Source organism: Podarcis gaigeae, assembly GCF_964106915.1.
Source record: "Podarcis gaigeae genome assembly, chromosome: 1".
In the NCBI taxonomy this organism is placed as follows: domain Eukaryota; kingdom Metazoa; phylum Chordata; class Lepidosauria; order Squamata; family Lacertidae; genus Podarcis; species Podarcis gaigeae.
Genome location: NC_139678.1, coordinates 17981299 through 18004042, shown reverse-complemented (window position 1 = coordinate 18004042; position 22744 = coordinate 17981299). Strand labels below are relative to the sequence as shown.

Genomic DNA, 22744 nt, shown 5'->3' with positions numbered 1-22744 from the left:
TACACCCTTACCCTAGAGCATGGGTAGGCAAACTAAGGCCCGGGGGCTGGATGCGACCCAATACCTTCTAAATCCGGCCTGTGGACGGTCCAGGAATCAGCGTGTTTTTACACGAGTAGAATGTGTGCTTTTATTTAAAATGCATCTCTGGGTTATTTGTGGGGCACAGGAATTCATTCATTTCCCCCCCCCCCCTCTTCAAAATATAGTCTGGCTGCCCGCAAGGTCTGAGTGACAGTGGACCGGCCCCCTGCTGAAAAAGTTTGCTGACTCCTGCCCTAGAGTAACCTCACAGAACAAAATGGGGCTTACTTCTGAGTCTTAGGCTGCAATCTTGAACCCACTAACAGGGGATAACACAGAGAGATTGCGAGTTGTCAGGAAAGGGCAATATCCAGTGTTGTAAGATAGGAACATGAAATAATGTTGACTAGTAGGGGAATGGTAACAAGGGGCCTGGTCAAGTTTAAAGTAAAAGCAAAAAACCATCAAGGAACCATGAGAATCAGTGAAGTATTTATGACATCCTCACTGTGTGTGAGAGAGGGAAAAAAGACATGAATTTGATTTAATAGACAAGATAGGTAAGTAAATACCGGGAGTTGCATGCATGCAGGCAGCTAAGCCACATTATGACAAACAATAGGTAATATTTAGAAAACATCAATGCCAAAGAGACTGTGAGGCAACTGTATTACAGTGATAAGCAGCTGTCATAAAGGCCCCTGAAAGTAGTGTTTACCTGTTACAGTATTTATTAGAAAGGGAAGAGAGAGTAGAAGCTGAGCAGAAATGGTGGACGGCAGGAGGCAGAAGCCAAAATTGGGCATAGAACAGGCCAGGATATGAGGAGATGAATATGCATGGAGGAGGCCGGTGAGTGCAGCAAATGCGTTTGCGAAATGGAAGAGGCGGAGGGGCAAGGCCCTTAGGAAGGCTGCAATCCTATGCACACTCATTTGGAAGGCACGCCTTGCCCAAAAAACCCATGGGCCCGACTTAAAAATAAACCATGCGGGCGGCTGCAGGGGCGCATCTTCAGGATCCGTTGGAACTGAGGAGCGCAACGCCTCTTCCTCCCCACCCCCCGTCGTTGAGATACGCATGTTTACTTCGGAAACTGGAGCGTTATGTTTTGTAGGATGGCACCGCACGGCTGGTTTGAAACACACGCATACACCCACACCCCTTCCTAGCCCTCTGGACGAAAACTACGGGGAGGGGTGTGGGCCGACCCCGACTACAGCCCAGGGGAAGCGGCGGTGGCGGTTCTCCCGGACCAATTCACTGGCGCGGACATGACAGCGTGCAAGGAAGATCGTGTGAACGGGGCGGGGGAACAGCGGCTGACACGGGATGACGCATCTAGGCGACCTCCTGAATCGCGTGTGTCGGCGTCCGAAGAGAGCAGCCGGCGGCGGAAGCGTCTTCCTCAGCGGCGTGTGAGGGCCCTCAGCCACATGGGGTTTTAAGATTTATTTAAATAAGAAAGACACAGGCGGAGGAAGGCGCCAGGGCCGGACTAGCCCCCACCCGCCTCGCCCTCCTCTGAGGCGACGCACGAGAGAGACGGGGTCGGGATTAGGCCTCCCCCATTTACCTTTTTTAGCGACGACAACACGGGGTTCAAAATCCTCTCACCGGACGGCGCTGCCCGGGGTGTGGAGGGGGGAGGGGAAGGGGGGAGGAGGCGGCGGCGGTGGTGGCGGCAGCGAAGCCAACCACAGCCCCGCCGCGCGCGTGCGCGTAAACACACACCTACAAACTCACTCAGTGGCTCTGAGGACCCAGCGCTGGCCCCGGCCCGCCTGCGGCCTCCCTCGCCCGCCCCTCCAGCGGAGCCCAGGCCTCCACCGCTGCCATTGGTCCGCAGTCCTCGCACTGGGGCGGGCCAGCCAATCCGGCGCCCCGCGCCTCCTCTTCACCCCCCCCCTCTCGCTCACACACACTTTTGAAAGGGTGGGGCGCGTGCGCGACAGCCTGAGGGAGGGAAAGGGCAGCGGAGCGAGGGCAGGAGAGGGGGTGGTGGTGTTGCGAATTCTGATTGGCTGGGATAAGAGCTCCGCCCAATAACACCGCCCCCTTCCTCACCCCGTACTTCGTTTCCCCACCCCCCTTCTCTTGGAGAGCTCATTGGCTGGAGTCATCCGCTTTCGTTTCTCCCGTGCGTCCCTCCCATTGGCTAACGAAGTCGAGGGCAAAGCGGAGTGGGTGAGAGACAAAACCAAGCTTCGTCTCTTTCTATCTCGCGGAGGGAGCGCGCCGGAAGAATGGAGGAGGCGGGATTAAGAGTTTAAGGTGGGCTTTCGATTGGCGGAGGCGACTCGCACGTTGGCGTTTCTCCCGTAGCCTGCGTGACGCGACGACGTCGGCAACGTCTCTGTCGAGGCTCTCTCCCAAGATGGCGCCGCGCAGGGGTTGTCGTTGATTCCTCGACGCGTTTGGCTCCCTGTGGCGCGTTGCTTCTGTGAGTCGTTCTGGGGAGTGCGAGTGGCTGAAAGAGGGTTACGGGCCCCCAGGAAGTCTCCTAAAAAGGGGGTCCCTCCTAGAAAGAGCTTGTGGCGGCGACAGTAATGATGGTTGGAAAAACGTTTGCTCCACTCTTCCCGTTTTTGCCTCAGCCCCTCCTGAAACCGCCTTAAAAGGGCTCTTGAGGAGGTTTTTTATAATGATGATGATAATGATAATATATTTATACCCCGTCCATCTCGCTGGGTTTCCCCAGCCACTTTGGGCGGCTCCCAACAGAATATTAAAAACGATAAAACATCAAACATTAAAAACTTCCCTAAACAGGGTTGCCTTCAGATGTCTTCTAAAAGTCAGATAGTTGTTTATTTCCTTGACATCTGATGCTAATGATATAAAGGATGTTACCGGCAAAAACCTATGTCATAATAAATTAGTAAATTTTAAGGTGCCACAAAAGGCTCTGGTAGATTCCTGTTATTTGTGTGTGTGACATTTTGTGTGGGAAACTGTTGTCTTCTGGTCATAAAACTAAATCCTTTCCCCCCTCACCAAAGGTTCAGAGGTTGCCCTGTAAAAAAGCCCAACGCTTGACAACCGGAAACCGTTCGGCATCAATAAATGAAGGAAACAAAAGAGAACTCCAGCCCTTCTGTAACATCGGCAAACCTGGACCACACGAAACCATGCTGGTACTGGGATAAGAAAGACTTGGCTCATACGCCATCGCAGCTAGAAGGACTCGATCCAGCTACTGAAGCAAGATATCGGAGGGAAGGTGCTCGCTTCATATTTGATGTAGGAACCCGTTTGGGACTGTATCCTTTGAGTTGGGTGTTGCACAGTTGGTTGGGTGTTGCTTTTTTTTAGCAGTTGAGAAGTCAGTTAAGATTGCTCTTGCTTAAACACCTGAATACTTTAAAGTCAGGCAAAGTAGGTGTTGAGTAGTTCCACCTGAATATTTAAGCCAGGGTTTCAATAGCTTGTGTGCAGTGATCTGTCGAAGTGGCTTATAGGATGGGAGGGAGAGTACCCTCTTGCCCCTTCCACCCTAATACTGGGGACAGTCATGAAATTGCTTTCTTGCAAAAGTGTCAAGAGAAGTTCGTTGCAATGGATCTGTGACACTGGCACTATGCATGGGAGCGTATTCTTGGCAAACGATCCTTTGCAGATGCATCATCATTTAAGTTGTCATCTTAAGTTGTCAAATTAAGCTGTCATCATTTGCATTTTGATGCATCATTCAGTTTCATTTGCAGTTAATCTTTATAGCTGGGTTTGAGCTAAAATCTGTTCAGAGCCTTATCTTGTAATCCAGACATTATGATACGCTAGCAACTGGGATAATTTATTTTCATCGATTTTATATGTTCCATTCCTTCAAGCAGTTTCCAAGATATGTAAGTATAAATATGCTGTTTTTATTCAAAAACTGTTAATAGTACTCTGCCATTCATGTGTATTGTCCTAAACCCAGAAGTGACCAGAAAACATCACAAAATCCGGCAGAGTGGGGAGTTTGCAGGCTTTTTCATTGATGGTTCAAATATATGCGATTTCACTGGTGTGCAGGTGCCTCTAAACATAGCGCCCACATAAATGGGGGGGTTGCCTGTACAGTCCATAATTCAAACTATAGTTAGGCTATAGCTTAGCATTTTTGCTGGGATCATACCATAATATGCTACATTAAATAGGGACAGTTTATTTTGCAAATTAAATTTCTACCAGTCAACAAATCTGAGGGTGAAATTGTACCTTGGCTCCCAAAGCCTTGGGAGTTGAACATTCCAGCTCCTGAATGATTGAAAACCGCAAGTGAGTGTTCCAATTTTCGAACGTTCTTTTGGAAGCTGAATGTCCGACGGGGCTTCTGCTGTTTCCGATTGGCTGCAGGAGCTTCCTGCAGCCAATCAGAAGCCACCCTTTGGTTTCTGAACGTTCAGGAAGTCAAATGGACTTGCAGAACGGATTCCGTTTGACTTTTGAGGTACGACTGATACCTTGGAAGTCAAACAGAATCTGTTCCAGACGTCCATTCAACTTCCGAAAACATTCAAAAACCAAGGCACGGCTTCCGATTGGCTGCAGGAGCTTCCTGCACTCAGTCAGAAGTTATGTCAGACATTCAGATTTCAAAGAATGTTCACAAACTGGAACACTCACTTCTGGATTTGCGGCGTTCGGGATCCAAGTTACAACTGTATAGTGATTACATTGCCATTAGGTGGCCTATTAGAAACAGAAGATTGAACTAGGTGGAAAATAATGTAAAATCATGTTCCTATAGTCCCAAGTTGTAAAGGTCATATGAATGCCACTGTTACACTTCATTGTGTGCTCTCACAAGTGGCACAACCCATTGTGTGTACAAATCCAGCATGACACAATGCCATTTTCGTTTGCAAAATTATTTCATGGCAGTGTTAGCTACTATGGTTTCTGGCAGCTCTTTTATTATCATGATGCATTGACCTTGGTCAGGTACAGCAATAAAATCTTATACAACTTTCCAAAATACTAGTGGTGATGGTGAACAGTTGGTAGGGGCTTCAGTGTGGTGTGCATAGTCCCACTTGTGCCTGCAAAGGCCTTCCCTGACACCCACGGGACCCTCCTCCCTCTCTTCTCATTGCTTGAAAGAAGCATTTTATTGCAGCAAATAGGAAAGGTTGTAGTATGTGTTTGGTTTCAGTCTGAGTATCGTGCCCTTGACAGTTTTTTTAGTTTGCAAATGTGTCCATGGGCCCCAAATGGTTGACAGCCCCATCACATCGATCATATATATATATTTTCTTTTGTATGAGTGGATAATCTGTTCTTCTTTTATAAAATAAAATTATTATTTACTCTGAATTTTATATATGGGCAACTTCCTAAAGGAGATCTCTCCCTCTCCCTCTCCCTCAATAGGTGACTGGAGCTTGCTGTCTCTTCCTAGCAGGAAAAGTTGAAGAAACACCCAAAAAATGTAAAGATATAATCAAAACAGCTCGTAGTTTGTTAAATGATGTGCAGTTCGGGCAATTTGGAGATGATCCAAAGGTAAACGGACATGTGCTAAGGATGCTTTAACTTAAGTTAACATGGTACAACCCTAGTAATATTGTCTGTAGATATTTAGTATAGTACATGGTTTTAGTGATAGTGTTAGAGTAAAATAGTGTGAACTAGAAGTCTTCTTAAGCTAGATAAAAAACTTGATACTTTTAAAATAAAATATTACCAGGACCTTTCATCAGTATTTAAACAGCTGGAAGATATTTCAGTGGTTGGGTTCATTTAGATAGTATTTTTGCCATATGTTATTTTCAAAGGCGATGTGTATTGCAGTGCTTGTGTGTTGTTCTCCTTTGCGTTTGCCTGTCTTTTCAGCAAAGAAATAATCCACTGCACAGGGGAAGCAGTGAAACTGGCCACACAGAGTGCAGCCATATGCATACAGTAAGCAAACTGGAACAAATACACTTTTGTCACTTATTTCTTTGTTATAGTTATAATAGGCATTTTGTTAGCCACGAAGTCTTCAAAAAATTAACATATGCTGGAAAGTCTTGCAGGTTAGCATGAATATAGTATTTCATTGGCTTTTTTATGCATAATTTGGTAAACAGTGTACATGTCTTGCTAGACAGTGCTGCCGCATTATTTGTGAGTAACTGTGGATGTTTGGAAGCTTTTGAACACCTTGGAGCAACTCCCTGTAAATATCACTGTGGTTGTCTATTTTTGTGTGTAAATTTCTGTAGACCCAAGCCTTGAGCTAGTCATAAGGCACTCAGATAGCCAATGTTAGTCATAAGGAACTGCTTGTCCACTTTGACTTCTGAGAATGTTTCCTCCAACTTGGAGGAAGCTCCCGTCACAGTTTGATGGCTGAACAAGCATTTGGTTCCACTCCTCCCACCTTCTCATAGCCATGGAAGGTTGCCTAACTCTTGCACCTAGTGCTATAAGTAATGGGGGGAAATGAAAGAATATGCTCAGGGAGTACTGTCAACTTCCAAAGTATCCCTTTATGATGGATATTTTACTTTGGCTGTTGGAAGTCAATCCTGAAATAATTGAAATCTGGAAGCTCGTATTTCTTTTCCTAGTAATTAGCATTTGACTGCACTTCTGTGCAGTTTCACTCTTTCCCCAAAACTGTGTTGCAGTATTATGGACTTTTTAAAAGAAAAAGACAAAAACGTGGTTGTACAGCAGGGATCAGCAACAGGATATGCAATTGGGCTTTATTGTGGAGATAGTACTAGCTAGGAAAGTAAGCCCTCTCACTGCCATGAAAACTTGTGACTTCCCCCATTCCACCTTCCTCTTCTCTTCCCCTATTTTTCCCTTTCTGCGACACTTTGCCAGCAGATCAAGAGGGTGGTTTTTTTGCCAGAAGTGGAAAATGGAGGCACACAAGGCTTGATCGTAATCATGGTTCCTTATGCTCTGCTCTTTGTTGTCTCTATGATCTCTAAGTCCACTGCGATGCCAAATATAGGATATGAAAAAATAATAAATAGGATATGAAAGAAAAAAAATGGTTCTGGTCATCAGTGAGGTAGAAGGTGATTTCCAGTTGCTGAACGTTGTTGCACAACCACAATAATGTGGGTGCTTATATGCACTCATTTTATATAGCTGTTAAAAGCAAAATTTGAGTTTTTAAAATTAGGTAAAGTTACTGCAGACAAGCCCAGAAGTAGATAACCCTCAATGTGGCTATCTTTGGCATTATTGTGTAATGCCACCTGGAATTTTATAAAATGTAAAAAGAAAAAAATCAGTTAGCTTTTTGGAGTAATGGAGTCCTTGCTCTCTTCTTATGATACTTAGGAAGAAGTTATGGTTTTAGAGAGGATCTTGTTGCAGACAATAAAATTTGACTTGCAAGTGGAGCATCCTTACCAGTTCCTGCTTAAATATGCTAAGCAGCTCAAAGGTATGAAAATAGCATTGCATTTCTCAGTGCTGGTGTGTATAGGTGATGTCATATTCATTTCCCCCCGCTGTTTGTGTCAATTTAATCAGCCACATTTTTAGAAGAAATTATTGAAGGGTGGGAGGCAGACAGATGAAATGTCTGATAGGCCATTTAGCATATTTTGCGTTGAATGTGTGTGTTTCACGTATGCCATTTGTTTTGTAGACTGAGAGCTGAGCTTACACTTACTCAGGGGCTTCTTCATGCCTTTTCTCAATGTAAAACCCTGTATGTGTACATCATCAAGCCTGTTACGGTTCTTAATTTGCCTCATGAGGCAATTGTCCCTCAGTCAGGCCCACCTGCAGCTCACTTGATGTCATATGATGTCAGTCATGGGGTAGATAAAGCTGCGGTTGAAAAGGAGCAATTGAGAGTGTTATCAGCATCATTCAGATTTGATGCTGAATGCAAGCCACACTGTGTGGGCTGGATCCTCCTCATACCAGATGATTAACTGGTGGACGGACCCTGCACACCTGTCAAATGGGACTTGTAGAAGGTTAGTCACTATTGGATCTGGCCCACCAGCTGAAACAAATTCCCCACTCCTGATAAAGTAGAAAGTTATGAATACAGTGTAGTAGATCATCACACATTTTTATTTTTGTGTGCAGTTAAACTGCAGTGTATTCTTCCAAGGAGGAGGAGCCATCTAATTCTGCTTAGGTCAAGGAACACACCTCACTTTTTCATTTTCTTTTTAGCTGGAGTTGCCACAATTCCAAGTAGCAGCTGAGGGCTGTGTGTAGAGAGCTATTGTTGAAAAGGTTAGACTTGCACATTGGCTGTTTAGTGGAAGGTGGGGTGTCTGATTCTAGCCTTTTTGGTTTGGCAGAATGTAGCCTTCTCAAATGGGCTTTGACTGCACAATCCATTGAATCTAAAGCTTCATGCGGTTGTGTGCAAAGTTCACCATCTAGATGGAGATAGCCATAGAGAAATCTGCCTCTGTATATACTTGGTCCCAATGTAGGTAAGGAAAACATGTAAAGCTGTTTTTCTTACTAAGCCTGCAAACTGCAAAAACACAACAAATTTCTTTGGTTTTCGTCCTATATACACTTCTGTGAAGACCAGTTTTACTTCGTGGGGCTTCTGAGTGAAAATGCATAAGGTTGTGTTACATATCTGATAATCACCAGGCTGTTTCATTTTCTTAGTAATCCTTTTCTTTTCTCCTTTCCTCTTTCTGTCACGTAACCCCCACTTCTCAATAGGTGACAAGAACAAAATTCAAAAACTGGTTCAAATGGCATGGACATTTGTAAACGACAGGTAAAAAACCCTCTGCAATCATATGCTAATTTTTACTAAAAATCATTATGCTCAGTAGTTAATCACTTATTGAGGCTTCCGTTTACTTTCTTTTCTGAAGCATTTCCAAAAAACTTGAAAATGGCATTATTCAGACTTTTAGTTTACCCCATCCCACATCCTTGGCCACACATGACAAGTGCTCTGCAATGTGGCTATAGTTGTAAATTGAAGTGTGCAGTGGATGGAAGAGGAACATGATGTGGGAGTGCTAAATCAAGTACCTGGAAATGGTAATGGGCTGGATGGGAGCCAGTAAACTAAAGCTCAGTCCAGAGAACATGGGGGTGTGAACAGTGGATGATTCATCCGCTCTGTTAAGTGGCATTCAACCTGTTGTCGAGAAGGTTGCACTCCCCTGAAGGATCAGGTTTAGAGTCCTGAAGTGCTCATTATTCCGTCTTTGTCACAGGAGACACAAGCAGCCTCTGGTCTGAAGTGCCATTTACTAGCTTAGCCCTCCCTGGGCAAGGGATAGTTTCACTTCAGTTATCCAGGCCCATTAGAACTACTGTGATGCATTGTGCATGGGGCTGCCTTTTGTAAATAGTCCAGAAGCTTCAGTTAGTAAGATTTATTTACTGCCTTCCTGCTAAAGGACTCCCAGTGGTTTATGTTTTATAATACCATATACCAGTGTCTGATGATAATGGATTCTGGTTTGGTTTTTCTAGTCTGTGCACTACATTGTCGCTGCAGTGGGAGCCTGAGATCATAGCGGTTGCTGTCATGTATCTGGCCGGCCGCTTGTGCAAGTTTGAGATTCAGGAGTGGACATCAAAGCCAATGTACAGAAGGTGGTGGGAGCAGTTTGTGCAAGATGTACCTGTGGATGTCCTGGAAGGTACCAAAAGTATTTGCTGCCCGAAACATTTCTCTCTGAACCATTACCTTTACAACAGACATGATTTATACAACTTGAATACAAACTGCTGTTTATTATAAACCAGGATCTAGCATGATAGCTCAGTTGGTTAGAGCATGGTGCTGATAATGCCAAGGTTGCAGGTTCGATCCCCGTGTGGGACAACGGCATATTCCTGCATTGCAGGGGGTTGGAATAGATGATCCCTGGGATCCCTGCCAACTCTACAATTCTGTGATTCTATTTAAATAAACTGGGGTCTTCGCAGCCCTCATTTAGAGCCTGTCTGGGAAAAGTACTGTTTCATGTTCTATTTGCCTCCTTCCTAATATTGATAAATACTTATCAGTGTTTATATCATACCTTTTGAACCTTATGGAATGCTTTGGGTCCTTCAGTAAAACCATGTTTAAAAAGGGCCCAGACTTTTAAAGAAGCATTCACTCAACAGTTTGCCTTCTAATGGTTTTGATCTGTTTTGATCTCAATCTGGTGAGCAGAGTTCTACTCACATAAAGCTCTGCTGGATAAGGGGGGGCAAGTTTCGTTTATTTCTTCTTTCTGAGGCCCTCTGTGCCCTCTCAAAATTTGCTCTGGCAAGCACGAGAGAGCAGCACAGAAGAGGCGATGGGGGAGACAGGGGAGCTGCAAGGGAAAGAGGGAATGGGCAACAACCTCATATGGGGGCAATTGTTTGTCATGGCCAGCTGAGAAGCTGGCAGGCACTCAGAATGTCATATAAAGGAAAGCTAAGAAAATAAATGAAGTTTGTGGTTCCTTGGAAAAGCATTAGATAAAATGTTTCTGGTATGTTTTTGAACACAACTTACAAATATAAGTCTCACGCTTTAGCTGTTCACCAGAGTGTGAAACTTTCTGTCTTTTATTTCATTGTTTTAAAAGACATCTGCCACCAGATCCTGGATCTGTACTCGCAGGGGAAGCAACAAATGCCTCATCACACCCCACATCAGCTGCAGCAGCCTCCTTCCCTTCAGTCGACGCCTCCGGTGCCTCCAACCCAGCAGTCTCAAAGCTCAGAGCAGTCACAGGCGCAACAGCCGAAAGAGTCTCAACAGGCAGGGCAGCCGCCCCCACCCCCACCTCCGCAAACACAGCCGTCTAAAAAACCATCTCCTCAGTCAAGTCCTCCCAGGCAGGCGAAAAGACCAGTGGTAAGTATAGCAGAAATGATATTATTGCATTGGAAAGTGCAGTGGCCATTTTTTAAATCAGATGTTGGTAACAGGATGTCTTACTGGAGAATCTTTATGCAATACAGTACTTACATAAAGCTCTTAACTGTACATGAATAGAATAAACAAATATCTAAAGTTTTGAGAAAGCATGGAACAATGTGAAAAGGTACATGGTGTTGCAGTTTTATTGATTGATTGAAATTACTTATAAGCCATCTTTTAGGGTAAATCCTCCCCCCAAAGCAAAGCAGATTCCAACAGCAGAATATAAAGCATAATGAATTGAAACTGTAAAAACACAGTAATCAGTGGCAGCAGCCAGCAGGTAACATTAATCCTAGGTTAGCTATAACATTACAAAAATAGTTAAAAATGAAGCAGCAACACTAGCCTAATTAAAATGCTTAACCATAAGAGAGCAGCAGTAAAAATGTTTTCATTGTCCTGCAACAAAGGACCCTGGTGCATCCCAACAAGAACGGAGCTGAATCACTGTGTTGCCACTACTGAGATATTTCCTTTCGAAACATGGAAGCTGAAGTTTTATCAAGTGACTGCTGGTGTTTGAAGTAAGGGAGCATGCACCAATTTGTGCCGCATGAAGCTGTGGTCAGAAGATCACAAGCTAAAAAGCTTCAACTATTTGGCTGTTAAAATATTGAAAGGGTATGAATTTATGCCACTGATGTCATCATATTAAGGATTTTGATCATAATATTTTAAAAAAATATAATTCTACATAAGACCCTAACTCTTAACTCACCAACATTTGATGTCCAGAGAGGCTAATTTCGGATTTCTTGATACTCAGTGCTTTGAATACTGCTGGTGTGATTTGAGTGTTTGATTTGCACAATTTTTTCTCACTAACAGGCAGCATCACCAAAGGATGAAACCAAAACTGCAGGTATTTTCCCCCTTTTGTTTTAAAATGATCTTGTTTTGTATGGTAAAACAATGGTTGAATTATTAAAGTGTACTATTATGCATAACTACCCGCAGCTAAGTCACAATGAGTGTTTAATTGCATTGCTATTTTCTTTGAAGAAAACTTGGTTGCTACTCTTTTGGGTGTGACACTCACAAGATTACCTCTGTTTTGCTCTATTTTCAGAGGCTCCTCCTCCTAAAATTGCAAAAATTGAGACTTCGCACCCACCAGCACCCCCTGCGCATCCACCACCTGGTAAGTTCTGCTGCCATCTGCAAAGTGGGTGTTGCCTTCTCTGTTTTTCTCTGAAACTCTACATACGCTGGAATTGTCAGCATATGGTTAGCCCGTACCCAGCACGGCCCACAGGAGCCCAGGATTTGGATGGCTATTGCAATGGTGTCTCTGGCGGCCCCTCTCTTACATCATGGATGTTGGCTCATGTTTCCACTAACCCGACCAGTGTAACAAAGATGGCATTCAAACCAGAAACTTCCTTTTCCAACGCTCCCTTTCTGCTAAAGATTCCCTCTGCTGTCGTTTTGACGAAAGACATTGGACACATAATCCGGCAGCAAGGGAGTTTATAAGTCTCTACTGCAGCTGAGACTATTAGGCCAAAATGGTTATTGTGCATTGTTGAGGTTTCGTTACATGGAGGAAGCTGAGGTTGCCTGGGAGCATACTGTTGGTTGAGGTCAAGTTCAACCTCATCAGGACAAAGGAAAAGACATGTCTTCTCCCTTTCATGTCCAAGCAAGCAGCATAAGCAATAGCTATACACAAAACGGAAGTTCCCAGCAAGCTGTGCTGGAGTGTAAACAGGCATGTGACACACAACAGTCACGCCTGTTCCTCATAAGGTGGAACGGAATATTCTAACACATACGTATCAGCTCCTAACACGTACAGATCAATTACCCAGTTAGTTGTCAGTGTTCTTTCTGTCATGCGCAGATGCAGTTGTGACTGAAGTGTTGTGTTCTTTGTTGCTGTTTTTCAGAGCATAAGCCTCCTCTGACCGCCGCTGTTTCCATGGCAGGCGATCAGACGACTACAGCAGATTCTGTAGACATGGCAAAGGTGCAGATTGCTCCTCCGTCACATCCCGCTCCTGTGCATCAGCCACCTCCTATGCCTCACCGCCCGCCACCTCCGCCTCCGCCGTCCAGTTACATCACCGGCATGTCCACCACCAATTCTTACATGTCGGGAGAGGGCTATCAGAGCCTTCAGTCAATGATGAAGACCGAAGCACCGACCTACGGAGCTCTGCCACCCTCCTATGGACCTCCAACTCACTTACCATACCACCCGCATGTGTACCCTCCCAACCCTCCTCCTCCTGTTCCGCCACCCACGTCATTCCCCCCACCAACTATTCCTCCTCCTACCCCGGGCTACCCGCCACCGCCTACCTACAATCCTAACTTCCCCCCTCCCCGGTTACCTCCTTCTCATGCTGTCCCGCCTCATCCTCCTCCAGGACTGGGAATGCCACCAGCAAACTACCCCCCTCCTGCCGTGCCCCCTGGTGGGCAGCCGCCAGTGCCACCTCCCATACCGCCACCTGGGATGCCACCTGTTGCCGGACTTGGACGTGCTACCTGGATGAGATAGCAGTTGTACATAGCATACGCTTTAACCTGGGGGGGGGGGGGTAATGGTTTAAACAGGATAGCTGAGCAGCAACTAGGGGAATAGTCTGTATAATGAAGAGGCTGGTGTATGGAATCTAGGAGGCAGTGACTTAGAAATTTGACCAGTTTGTTCACGGTTAGTAGAGAGCAATGGAGGCTTTTTGTTTCAATATTGCAAAGCTAACTGAAATCCAAGTTGTTCCGAGTTCATTCTAGCACTGGATTACTTTGCACTAGTGAAGATGTTTTAAAAGCCATATTGGCTAAGTTATATTGATAAGAAGAAAACTTGCTTCTAGAAATCAGTGCCTACTTACTGAGTATCGGGATTAAGGTTAGCATTCCATCCGAGAGACCCTTTATGTTTTTCATTTATGTAGTGTTCCAGCAACACTTAGAGGCAATTTTATTTAATATATATGCACATATATAACACTCAACAACTGATTGCTGATGAGCCTCCATTGGTGTCTGGCTTTCTGTCATTTTTGGTTTGGAATGTACTGGGTTCTTCACCTGTAATGTATGTTTAAACCTACATGCAAATTCCTGTACATAAATATCTATATTTTCTAAGTGTGGAAGTCTGAATGTAATGGCATATTGTGATTTACAACTAAAAAAAAAAGGCTGACTTTGTGGAAATGTACCCGAATAAACCTGGTCCTGGACTCTAGTGTGGAAAAGCAGTCATTTATCCCAATAGCATTAGATGGTTGCAGCGCCTCTCCTTCCAACTCAAATTGTGCTACTCGCAGTCACATCACCTCTCTGAATTACTTAACTGCTCTTCTGATACTTTCACCCTTCCTACCACATTTTCTGTGTCTCTCTGCAAGGCATTCCTAGAAAGAGACAAAAGGAATGCCTTAGCATAGATTTTGCTTGCTGCTCTAAGTCACAGTCAGCTACTGGGCAGCCAGATGATGGCAACCAATGGTTTTGCTTAAATACCAATTGGCTAACCAGGAGAAGGAGAACCAGTTCTATCAACTAGAAGGTCCTTCATTAGAGTAACCTGGTCCTTTGCTTGTTTGTGGTGTTGCTGCAGAGCTGGGGGTCCCTGACATTGGGTCCAACAAGACTTCTGCTTTCTCCATTTTTTAAAATGAGTGTGAGTGTGTGTTCATGGATTGTTGAGGATCCTGCCTCTTTGTGAAGGTATTGGCTGCTTTTTCTTGTTTTGATGGTGATAGATGTTTTGCTTATTTTGGATGGCAGAGTCTGAGCATCACTAGCTCTTTCTATGAAATGGCTATTTTGTGTAACCTACAACAGGTTCTTCAATTTCCAGATGTAGTACTGGCCCCCCAAAAAGGACCGGGTTGCTGTAGAGCATTATGGTGGGAGGATAAAGAATGACATTTAGGCATGTTCACCTATAACAGGCATGAACCAAGTCTTTTTCTGAACACGTATTTCGATCACCCTTGGCAATTCATGAAATCACATCCTTCTATTTTTCCATGATCACATCTTTGCATTGACTTGCTGAAGCTTCAGGGGGAAAGAAACGTCATTCAGTGGTAGAGCATTATTTGACTTCACCCCTGGAGGCACACTCCATTGTCTTTTGAGGCAGACCAATGCCAATAGCAGCAGCATATAACATGGCAAGGACTGCTGGGTAGAGAACATTTCTGCATATAACTCGTATACACTCATCTTTCCACAGTGCCTATGAATGGTTTTCGATGACATGTTTGTTCCCAGGTATAGATATATATTTTCAATTTCTGCTCCTTTTGAAATACTGCAATTGCCTAGGAATAACCAGCAGGTCAGTGACACTGTTCTGCACTGTTTATATCGACAGCAGGACATCAGATGTCGCCAGAGCTCAAGCAGATCCATTTCAGCTTGCTGCAGGCTTGGCACTCTCCAATAAATTTTGTCTAAAAGATCATCAGCTGTAGCAAGGAACATGGTGTAGCACTTTCATAAAAGCCACACCATGCTATCAAAGACTATTACACAGTTTCCTGGGAAATGATCAACACAGCAATCTTTACAGCTGGAGGAGAAAAGTCAACGGAAGCTGGTTTGCTGGAGTTTGTATAATAGGGGACTTAAGTCTTAGCTAAGCTTTTCTGGACAATGTAAAAGAGAACTTGTTTTCAGAAAGCATCACTTTTCTTTTGATTAGTGAATGCTTTCTGGTTATGCCTTTTAACAGGAGAGATTTTTTTTTTCCAGGTAGAAGCAAGCACCTGCTAGTTCTGGAAGGTTACACTGCAATTTCAACTTTTGGTTTTGTAAATAATTTTGTTTGCTTGTGAAAAAACCAGAATATAAACCTCTGATACTGCCCTGTAGCTCAGTGAAAGTGAAATCAGTAGTCTGTGCTTTCAGAAGTGGATGAAATATGTGTTGTGGCCTTCTACTTAATCAACATCATCCCTTCTGTATATATTTGAAGCAGACTCCCAGTTGCTATTTTGGACTATAATTATAATCATCCTTGCATATTGACTGTACTCACTGGGGCCAATGGAATTAGTTAAAAAGGCGAAAGGAGTAAATTATGGTTAAATACTGATCTGATTTAAAATATTCAGGTGACAGTGTCTCTGCAAAATATTTCTATAACTGCAAACTAAGTTGAAATATTGCAGGACTGCAAGATCACAGGGTGAACAGAAACCATTTTCCTATCCTAATTTGAATCCAATTAATTTAAAGCCCTTAGTTTGTCAAAAAGCAAAAAAAATCACATCTCACTTACAAATAAGGTATTTTATTTTCTTCAACTGAATGTATGCACTATCACAATCTCTTACTTAATTTTTACTAAAATATTTCAAATGAAGTTTTACACACTTATCAAAAAATCTGCTTACATTTTCTCTCCTCCCCACCCGCCCCATCCCAACTTCACAAAAGCAAAGTGATTCAAAGGTATAAACGTGTGTGCTAAGATCTAAAGACATTGCTTATATATACATGAGCAGAGGTACTAATTTATTCCAGTTCTTTTAGTCAGTCATATACAGAAAATATAGCGGGGCTGTAAGATCACAGGTTGAGCAGAAATCATAATTTCATACTGATTTCCAAAAGCAGCACAAATTTTCCCCACTTTATGAAAAATATACAATTTTATCACTTTACAGTCATGCACTTTGAAAAAGATCAGTAGTACTTCTCCCACCTTGTTTCTAAAAAGGTAAAAGGTCACTTTAAAACACTGATTTATCGCTATCATTTGACTAAAAAAAATGTGCCGTTCTGAAACAAGGTTGTGCTCTTCCTCACAAAGGTACAGGGAGCCAACCCACTTGGAGTTTGCCATTTAAGAATTTTCCTTCGACTTGCAAATGTTAAAATGTTACCCATTTTTTTCAAAAGAAGAGGGTAGAGGATGGAAAACCATGAATTTTGTTTGGACATTTTAGAGCAGTTGCAACTCAAAACTGAATGCTCACGAATTTCTGGGGTATAAAAATTTGGTCCCTGCTTTCTGAAGCAGGTTGTAGCTTTGAACTATCATTTTTTTTTAAATGGCCATCATTTGTAGCAGGGGTGTGGCTGTCCCTTTAGCTGAAGATCAAGATTTACACCCCAAAACACACACTTTAGAGCACAGTGTGCAATGTTTATTTTTGCTGTTTTTGACAACTGAAACTTCAGCACCCAAGTCATACTGCCAAGTCGTTGAGTAACATTTCCCACCCGTTTCCCGATCCCCAAGGAAGACACTGGCTTTAGCTCAGGTTGAGCTAAATACAAAGCAGCAATTAACAAAACAAAACAAAATTACATATAGCATTACATCTGTAACCTCTACAATGCATATCTTGCATTTGAGTGTACCTTATGCTTTCATCTACGAAAACATAGACTATCTTTTTGTTGCAAAGAAAAAAAGAACCCATATATTAAAAGTACTCGGGAGCAGGGGGAATTATTTGCTTGAATAGGGCTAATTATAATAATATGGTTTGTGCAATATCCACTATAGCGAGTTTACTAAGTCCTGGATGTCTTCTCATTTTCAGATTGCTTGAGGGTGAAGGTAGCGCTCATGGCATTTGTTGGTTTCATGGCCAACACTTCATCCCTGTTGTGTTTTTAAAGTTTGAATTTAACCCAATGAAATAAAATGCAATGCAAGTAAGTGTTTTCCTTTGGCTTGCCAGCTCCCCCGTCATTCAACAAGGTGAAAGAAAAATCCAGCCCACCCAAACATCTGGAGTGGGATCCATAAGGGCCTGAACTATACACCAAAACACTACTCATCAAATTTGCAGATGACACCAAACTGGGAGGGGTAGCTAATGCCACAGAAGACAGAATCAGAATCCGAAATGACCTTAACAGTTTGGAGAACTAGGCGCAAGCTACAAAATGTTATTTCAATAGGGATAAATGTAAGGTTCTGCACTTTGGCAGGAAGAAGAAGAAGAAGAAGAAGAAGAGTAGTAGTTTGGATTTGATATCCCGCTTTATCGCTATCCGAAGGAGTCTCAAAGCGGCTAACAATCTCCTTTCCCTTCCTCCCCCACAACAAACACTCTGTGAGGTGAGTGGGGCTGAGAGACTTCAGAGAAGTGTGACTGGCCCAAGGTCACCCAGCAGCTGCATGTGGAGGAGCGGGGAAGCAAACCCGGTTCACCAGATTACGAGTCCACCGCTCTTAACCACTACACCACACTGGAAGAACCAGAAGCAAAAATATAAGATGGGCGACACCTGGCTTACTAGCAGTACATGTGAAAAGGATCTAGAGGTCCTCGTGGACCACAAGCTGAACATGAGTCAACAGTGTGATGCAGCAGAAGCAAAAAAATCTAATGCTATTCTAAGCTGCATCAACAGAAGTATAGTGTCCGGATCAAGGGAAGTAATAATACCACTCTATTATGCCTTGGTCAGACCACACTTGGAATCCTGTGTCCAGTTCTGGGCACCACAATTTAAGAAGGATGTTGACAAGCTGGAACATGTGCAAGAGGAGGGCAACCAAGATGATCAAGTGTATGGAAACTAAGTCTTATGCAGAGCGCTTGAAGGAGCTGGGTATGTTTAGCCTGGAAAAGAGGAGACTGAGACCACATCAGGACACTTTCCTTTCTCATTTGCCTTTTATGCATCCACCTCAGCCATTTTCTGTGTACATGCGGGGGATCTCAACTGTCAGATCTCAGCTGACCTGGGCATCCCTGAGCCTCCTGTCCATTCTAAGCAATCCAGATTCCCTAACTGCTCCACCTGTACTGTCCATACACGCTTGCACACCTGAACTTCTCACATTCACCATTTTCACTCAAAAAGAATGTAAGCCACCAGTGGTTTCATTCCCAGCAGGGGGACTAATTTGCTCTCTTGGACTTTGGCTCACATGAGAAATGGGTTCCGAAAGGCTGAACTACAACTGACCTGAAAATGGTTTGGGTCAGTTGGGGCCTATTTAAATGGATGAGTTGGACTTTACAGGTATGGAGAGGGCACGTGGCCATAAATATTTCTGCTATTGCAGTTTTCGTTAAGTGAATGTTCACCTGAGTAGGTTAAGGTCTTTTTGGGAGAGAGTGCCTAGAAAAAAGCCTTGGGTCCCAATCCTCATTCCTCTTACTTGAATAATAAAAAGGGGGGGGGGCGGAGAACAACAGGAAGATTATCACTGTTATATCTGCCTGTGGTGAGAAAAGAAAGGAAGGAGGGAGGCTGTGTTGTGAGCTCAAAGCCCCACCTGATCTCTCCTTCGGATAATTCCCAGGGGTGCTGCTAGGTGACCTGTTTATTGAGTATTCATTCACCCTGACTTGTCAACACTGGCATTTATTCTGATTTGTTTCTGGGGAGGTTAGATAATGATGCTTCGAAACGAGTGTTTTCCCACACTGTCCAGAGCATGTCCCCATCACATTCCTTACTGCAATCAGCACCATCTTTTGAGGAAGTGAGTTTGTTTGATGCACAAGACCTCACCATCTTGCACGACCTGAATTTGCTGGTTTGCAACTGAATCCCAGGAACCGCCTGGATGCCCCAGGTCATAAACAACATCCAAATAGGCCCAGTACCTGGGTATAGGAAGGATGTGCAAAGCCATGGAAGGCTGGAACATATTCAAGTGGAAATGCAAATGGAGAGGTATACTGGGAAGACTTTGACTCAAATCTTTTTGGTTTATCTATTGGTTGCAGACTGCAACGGCTGAAGGTTTGGCAACTTCAGGGTAATGGAAAAACGCAAATATCTGAAGAGTGGGCATTAGCCCTCCAAACCTCCCTTTCTGTTGGTTATTTTACACAAGTGGAATTTCAAAGCCGACTAGTGAGTTGTTATGCTTTCTTGGGGAGAGCCAACATCATGCCATTGGGACTACAACTCCCAACAGCCTTAGCCAGTGAGTGTTCAGGGTGATGGGCTTTGTATTCTAGCAATGTGTGAAGCTCACTCTTCTGGCTCTGCCTGAGCTATACAATTTGAGAAGATGTACCAATAAATGCTATGAAACAGGGAGAAAGCGATCAAAGTCTTTGGCAGGTTACAAAAGAGCTGCATTGTCATAATAGAATACCGGCGGCCCCTCCACCTTATACGCAGCAGTTCAAAGAGACACTTGATGCGGGCGAGTGGCTGAACCGCGAAGGCAGCACTTCTGAAAGACAGAGTTTTCTTTGTGCGGCACAAACGGCTGCTCCTCCGCTTACATTTTTAGATAACACCATTCTGTGCATTATTTCAGTGAGAAGAAAGAAAGAAAGAAAGAAAGAAAGAAAGAAAGAAAGAAAGAAAGAAAGAAAGAAAGACACTCTTTGCAATGTCATGCCAAGGCTGAAATAAATATTTAAAAAATGGAGAGAAGGGGTGGCATTTTCTTTTCAGTTCTGTAAAGCATAGGCAAGACGGGACACTGAAGAACTGCTTCACACATCATCTTTTTGCTTTCTTTCTGGCATGGAGCTAACGTCTGGATAAGCAAAAGCAACAACAGAGACAGAAGCATGTCCACTAGAGGGTGAGGCAAAGGTAGGCAAGGCAACTGTACCTTTCACTGTCGAATGCAGAGTTGCATGAAAGAGGGAGTTTAGGCAGGTGAGAATGGGATGCTGCCCTTACACTGAGGAATCTAGTTCAGTACTTTCTCCGTGGCCTAGCAGTGGTTTGCGGGGTTGCAGGCAGAGGGCGCCACTCACTGAACGAGTCTCTTCCATGCAGCTATTAGGAGCCTGCTTAATGCCAGCGCCCTTGGGTAAAATGCTGTTAGTGGGGCTCCATCTCTAAGCAGGCTCGCCTCCTCTTTCTTTCGTCCACTCTTGCCCATTTGCCTTCCTCTCCCTTTGGATGCAAATCAGCACCACAGAGAGAGCAAGGCGTGTAAATCAGGGGTCAGCAAACTTTTTCAGCGGGGGCCAGTCCACTGTCCCTCAGACCTTGTGGGGGGCCGGACTATATTTGAAGGGGGGGGGGAGAGAACGAATTCCTATGCCCCACACATAAACCAGAGATGCATTTTAAATAAAAGCACACATTCTCCTTATGTAAAAACACGCTGGTTCCCAGACTGTCCGCGGGCTGGATTTAGAAGGCGTTTGGGCCAGATTCGGCACCCAGGCCTAGTTTCCCTACCCATGGTGTAAACGGTAGGGTCCTTTCCTCCTTGCTCACTCAGAAACCGCTGGGGAACAGGCAGCGAGAAGGCCACAAGACCCCAAGAATTGGCAATGTGGGACCTTGGCCAGGGTGTGGGCCTCAGCAAATCGGCCAATGATTCTGACCCTTGACACCAGACCTGAGCCTGGTCCTCCTGAGCACTTGATCACTCTAGCCTACCATACGCCGTGTGTCAACGTTGCATTAAGTGCCTGCTATTATTGCTTGGAAGCTGCAGCATTTCCGCTGCAGCAACATGAAAAAATGTAAGATTATGCAAGTGGGGTCTCCTTTGCACAAGTGCCTCGCCCGGAAGCCGCTATGCAAGAGAGATGGGCAGACATCAGGCTTACTAGGGCTCCCTTGCTTTCTGCAAGATCTGCAATATCTATCTGATGCAAACAGATAACAGTGAGAATATAAGAACATGGTGCCACCAAGCATGTTCTGAGCCTAGGAATCTGTTCTCAGCACCAGAAGTAAACGGAGCTTACAGGAAAAACCCATTTGAAAGCTTTCTTCATGTCAGGCAGCCTAAGTAAGGTGTTGTTGCTACTGTGGAAACAATGGGCGGTCAAGAGCCCCTGCAAATCGGCCAGAGATCAGACCCCAGCAGATCTACCTTCTGCCCCATTCCTGATCTAAAGCAGCCATCATGACTTGCGGGATTTGGGAACTTCAGCCTAGGGTGGGGCATGTGACCTAGCAACATGAAGGCAGTCACAACGTCTTCAGCTGTGCAGGCCGGGGATTGCTTCTCAAAACGCTCATTTTAATACCAACCAAAGATCTCTAGAAAAGCTTATCACTCTCAGCAAGTAATTGCCAAAATAATAAGGCTACAGAGAAATCACAGAGCTACTTTTGGTGTTGTGGATTCCATGTTAATTTCTAAAAGAACGCAGCTGGGGTTGTAGCTCCGTGAACAGGGCAAAGTAAGAAAGGGCGGGAGCTTTCGGACGACCTGTTTTATTGCGCATTTGTCCTGATTTGTTTGCAGGGTGATGTTGCACCAAAAAAGTGCACTTTCCAATGCATTTATCCATCACTTTCCTTATGGCAAACAGCCCAATCTTTTTTGGGGGGAGGCGGAGAAATGAAGCAGTTGTGTTGTGCAAGACCTCCCAATCAACTCCCCGGGGTGCAACCCAAATTTGCGATCGCAAAATGGCAACGGACTGGAGACTGTCCAGGCGAGGAAGGTCCCTTGCTTTTGGGTTCAGGTATCTCTACATATGACCGTACAACAAAGCAGGTTGTCACTACAATACAAATGACACAAATCGGCCATTGGAGGATAGTTATTAACCCATTTAACATTGTTCTGGATCAGCACAGCCTGCAGGCAAAGCCTTCCAAGCTGCCTTATTTACACTATAAACAGTTACAGAAAGATGGGAGCGAGTAGGAAAAGATAACCCTGGCAGCTAGATGCAGAGAAGTCCCTGTTGCTCTTCCTCTTTCCTCTCCCAGCCTTGCTGCGTGAGGTGCTTATAACGGGCCTTTGAACTGGTTTCCGGAAAGATGTTGCCTGATCGATGGTTTGGAGCTCGCTGCATCCCCCAGTTTCCGCCAGACGACCTAAGAGCAAAAGGAAAGAGAGGGTGCTTATTACCATTTATTTTATCTGCGTTTGTACAGAGTTTTCTATCCCACCCTTCTAGCGCCTATATGTGCTACTCAGGGTGGCCTACAACAGTTTTAAGACTTCATTGTCCTAAGATACGATAGGCTGCTAAGCGC

The 22744-nt window shown here is 44.3% G+C and overlaps 3 protein-coding genes across 14 annotated transcripts in view; 1 reads left to right on the top strand and 2 right to left on the bottom strand.

Annotated features, from left to right (window-relative positions):
• The window catches only part of SETD3 (SET domain containing 3, actin N3(tau)-histidine methyltransferase), a 46648-nt gene extending 44697 nt beyond the window's left edge, over positions 1–1951 (bottom strand). The window contains exon 1 of one of the 4 annotated variants that reach the window (XM_083734653.1): positions 1759–1951. The gene's annotated coding sequence lies outside the window, so the exon portion shown is untranslated. Of the gene's footprint in view, positions 1–742; positions 1052–1601; positions 1732–1758 lie in introns of those variants that run through there. The other 3 variants (XM_083734654.1, XM_083734652.1, XM_083734655.1) reach the window with 3 other exon arrangements.
• Positions 1952–1966: 15 nt separating this feature from the next.
• Positions 1967–14070, top strand: CCNK (cyclin K). 4 transcript variants are annotated; one of them, XM_083734584.1, is made up of 12 exons: positions 2199–2467; positions 3027–3287; positions 3791–3872; positions 5386–5517; positions 5848–5916; positions 7300–7405; positions 8668–8725; positions 9439–9608; positions 10533–10804; positions 11702–11735; positions 11943–12014; positions 12763–14070. In XM_083734584.1, exons 2-12 carry the CDS (start codon positions 3091–3093, stop codon positions 13377–13379), a joined length of 1809 nt encoding a protein of 602 aa, XP_083590710.1. In that variant the 5' UTR covers positions 2199–2467; positions 3027–3090; the 3' UTR covers positions 13380–14070. The 4 variants fall into 4 exon arrangements, with proteins under 4 accessions (XP_083590712.1, XP_083590710.1, XP_083590709.1 ...); XM_083734583.1 differs by having other exon boundaries at positions 2305–2474; positions 3035–3287; XM_083734586.1 differs by lacking the exon at positions 5848–5916 and having other exon boundaries at positions 1967–2467.
• A 2046-nt stretch (positions 14071–16116) lies between these two features.
• CCDC85C (coiled-coil domain containing 85C) overlaps positions 16117–22744 on the bottom strand; it is a 180357-nt gene continuing 173729 nt past the window's right edge. For all 6 annotated transcript variants that reach the window (XM_083737067.1, XM_083737071.1, XM_083737069.1 and 3 more), the window contains one exon: positions 16117–22582. In XM_083737067.1, coding sequence (XP_083593193.1) covers positions 22493–22582 — 90 coding nt within the window. In that variant the 3' untranslated portion in view covers positions 16117–22492. The remainder of the gene's footprint in view (positions 22583–22744) is intronic.

What these genes read in the sequence shown, in the direction of transcription:
- CCNK (XM_083734584.1), top strand. Translation starts at nt 3,091, where the DNA reads ATGAAGGAAACAAAAGAGAACTCCAGCCCTTCTGTAACATCGGCAAAC. An exon ending in GTAGGAACCCGTTTGGGACT is followed by an intron (nt 3,288 to 3,790) that starts GTATCCTTTGAG and finishes CTTGTAATCCAG; the next exon opens with ACATTATGATACGCTAGCAA. An exon ending in CCCTGCGCATCCACCACCTG is followed by an intron (nt 12,015 to 12,762) that starts GTAAGTTCTGCT and finishes GCTGTTTTTCAG; the next exon opens with AGCATAAGCCTCCTCTGACC.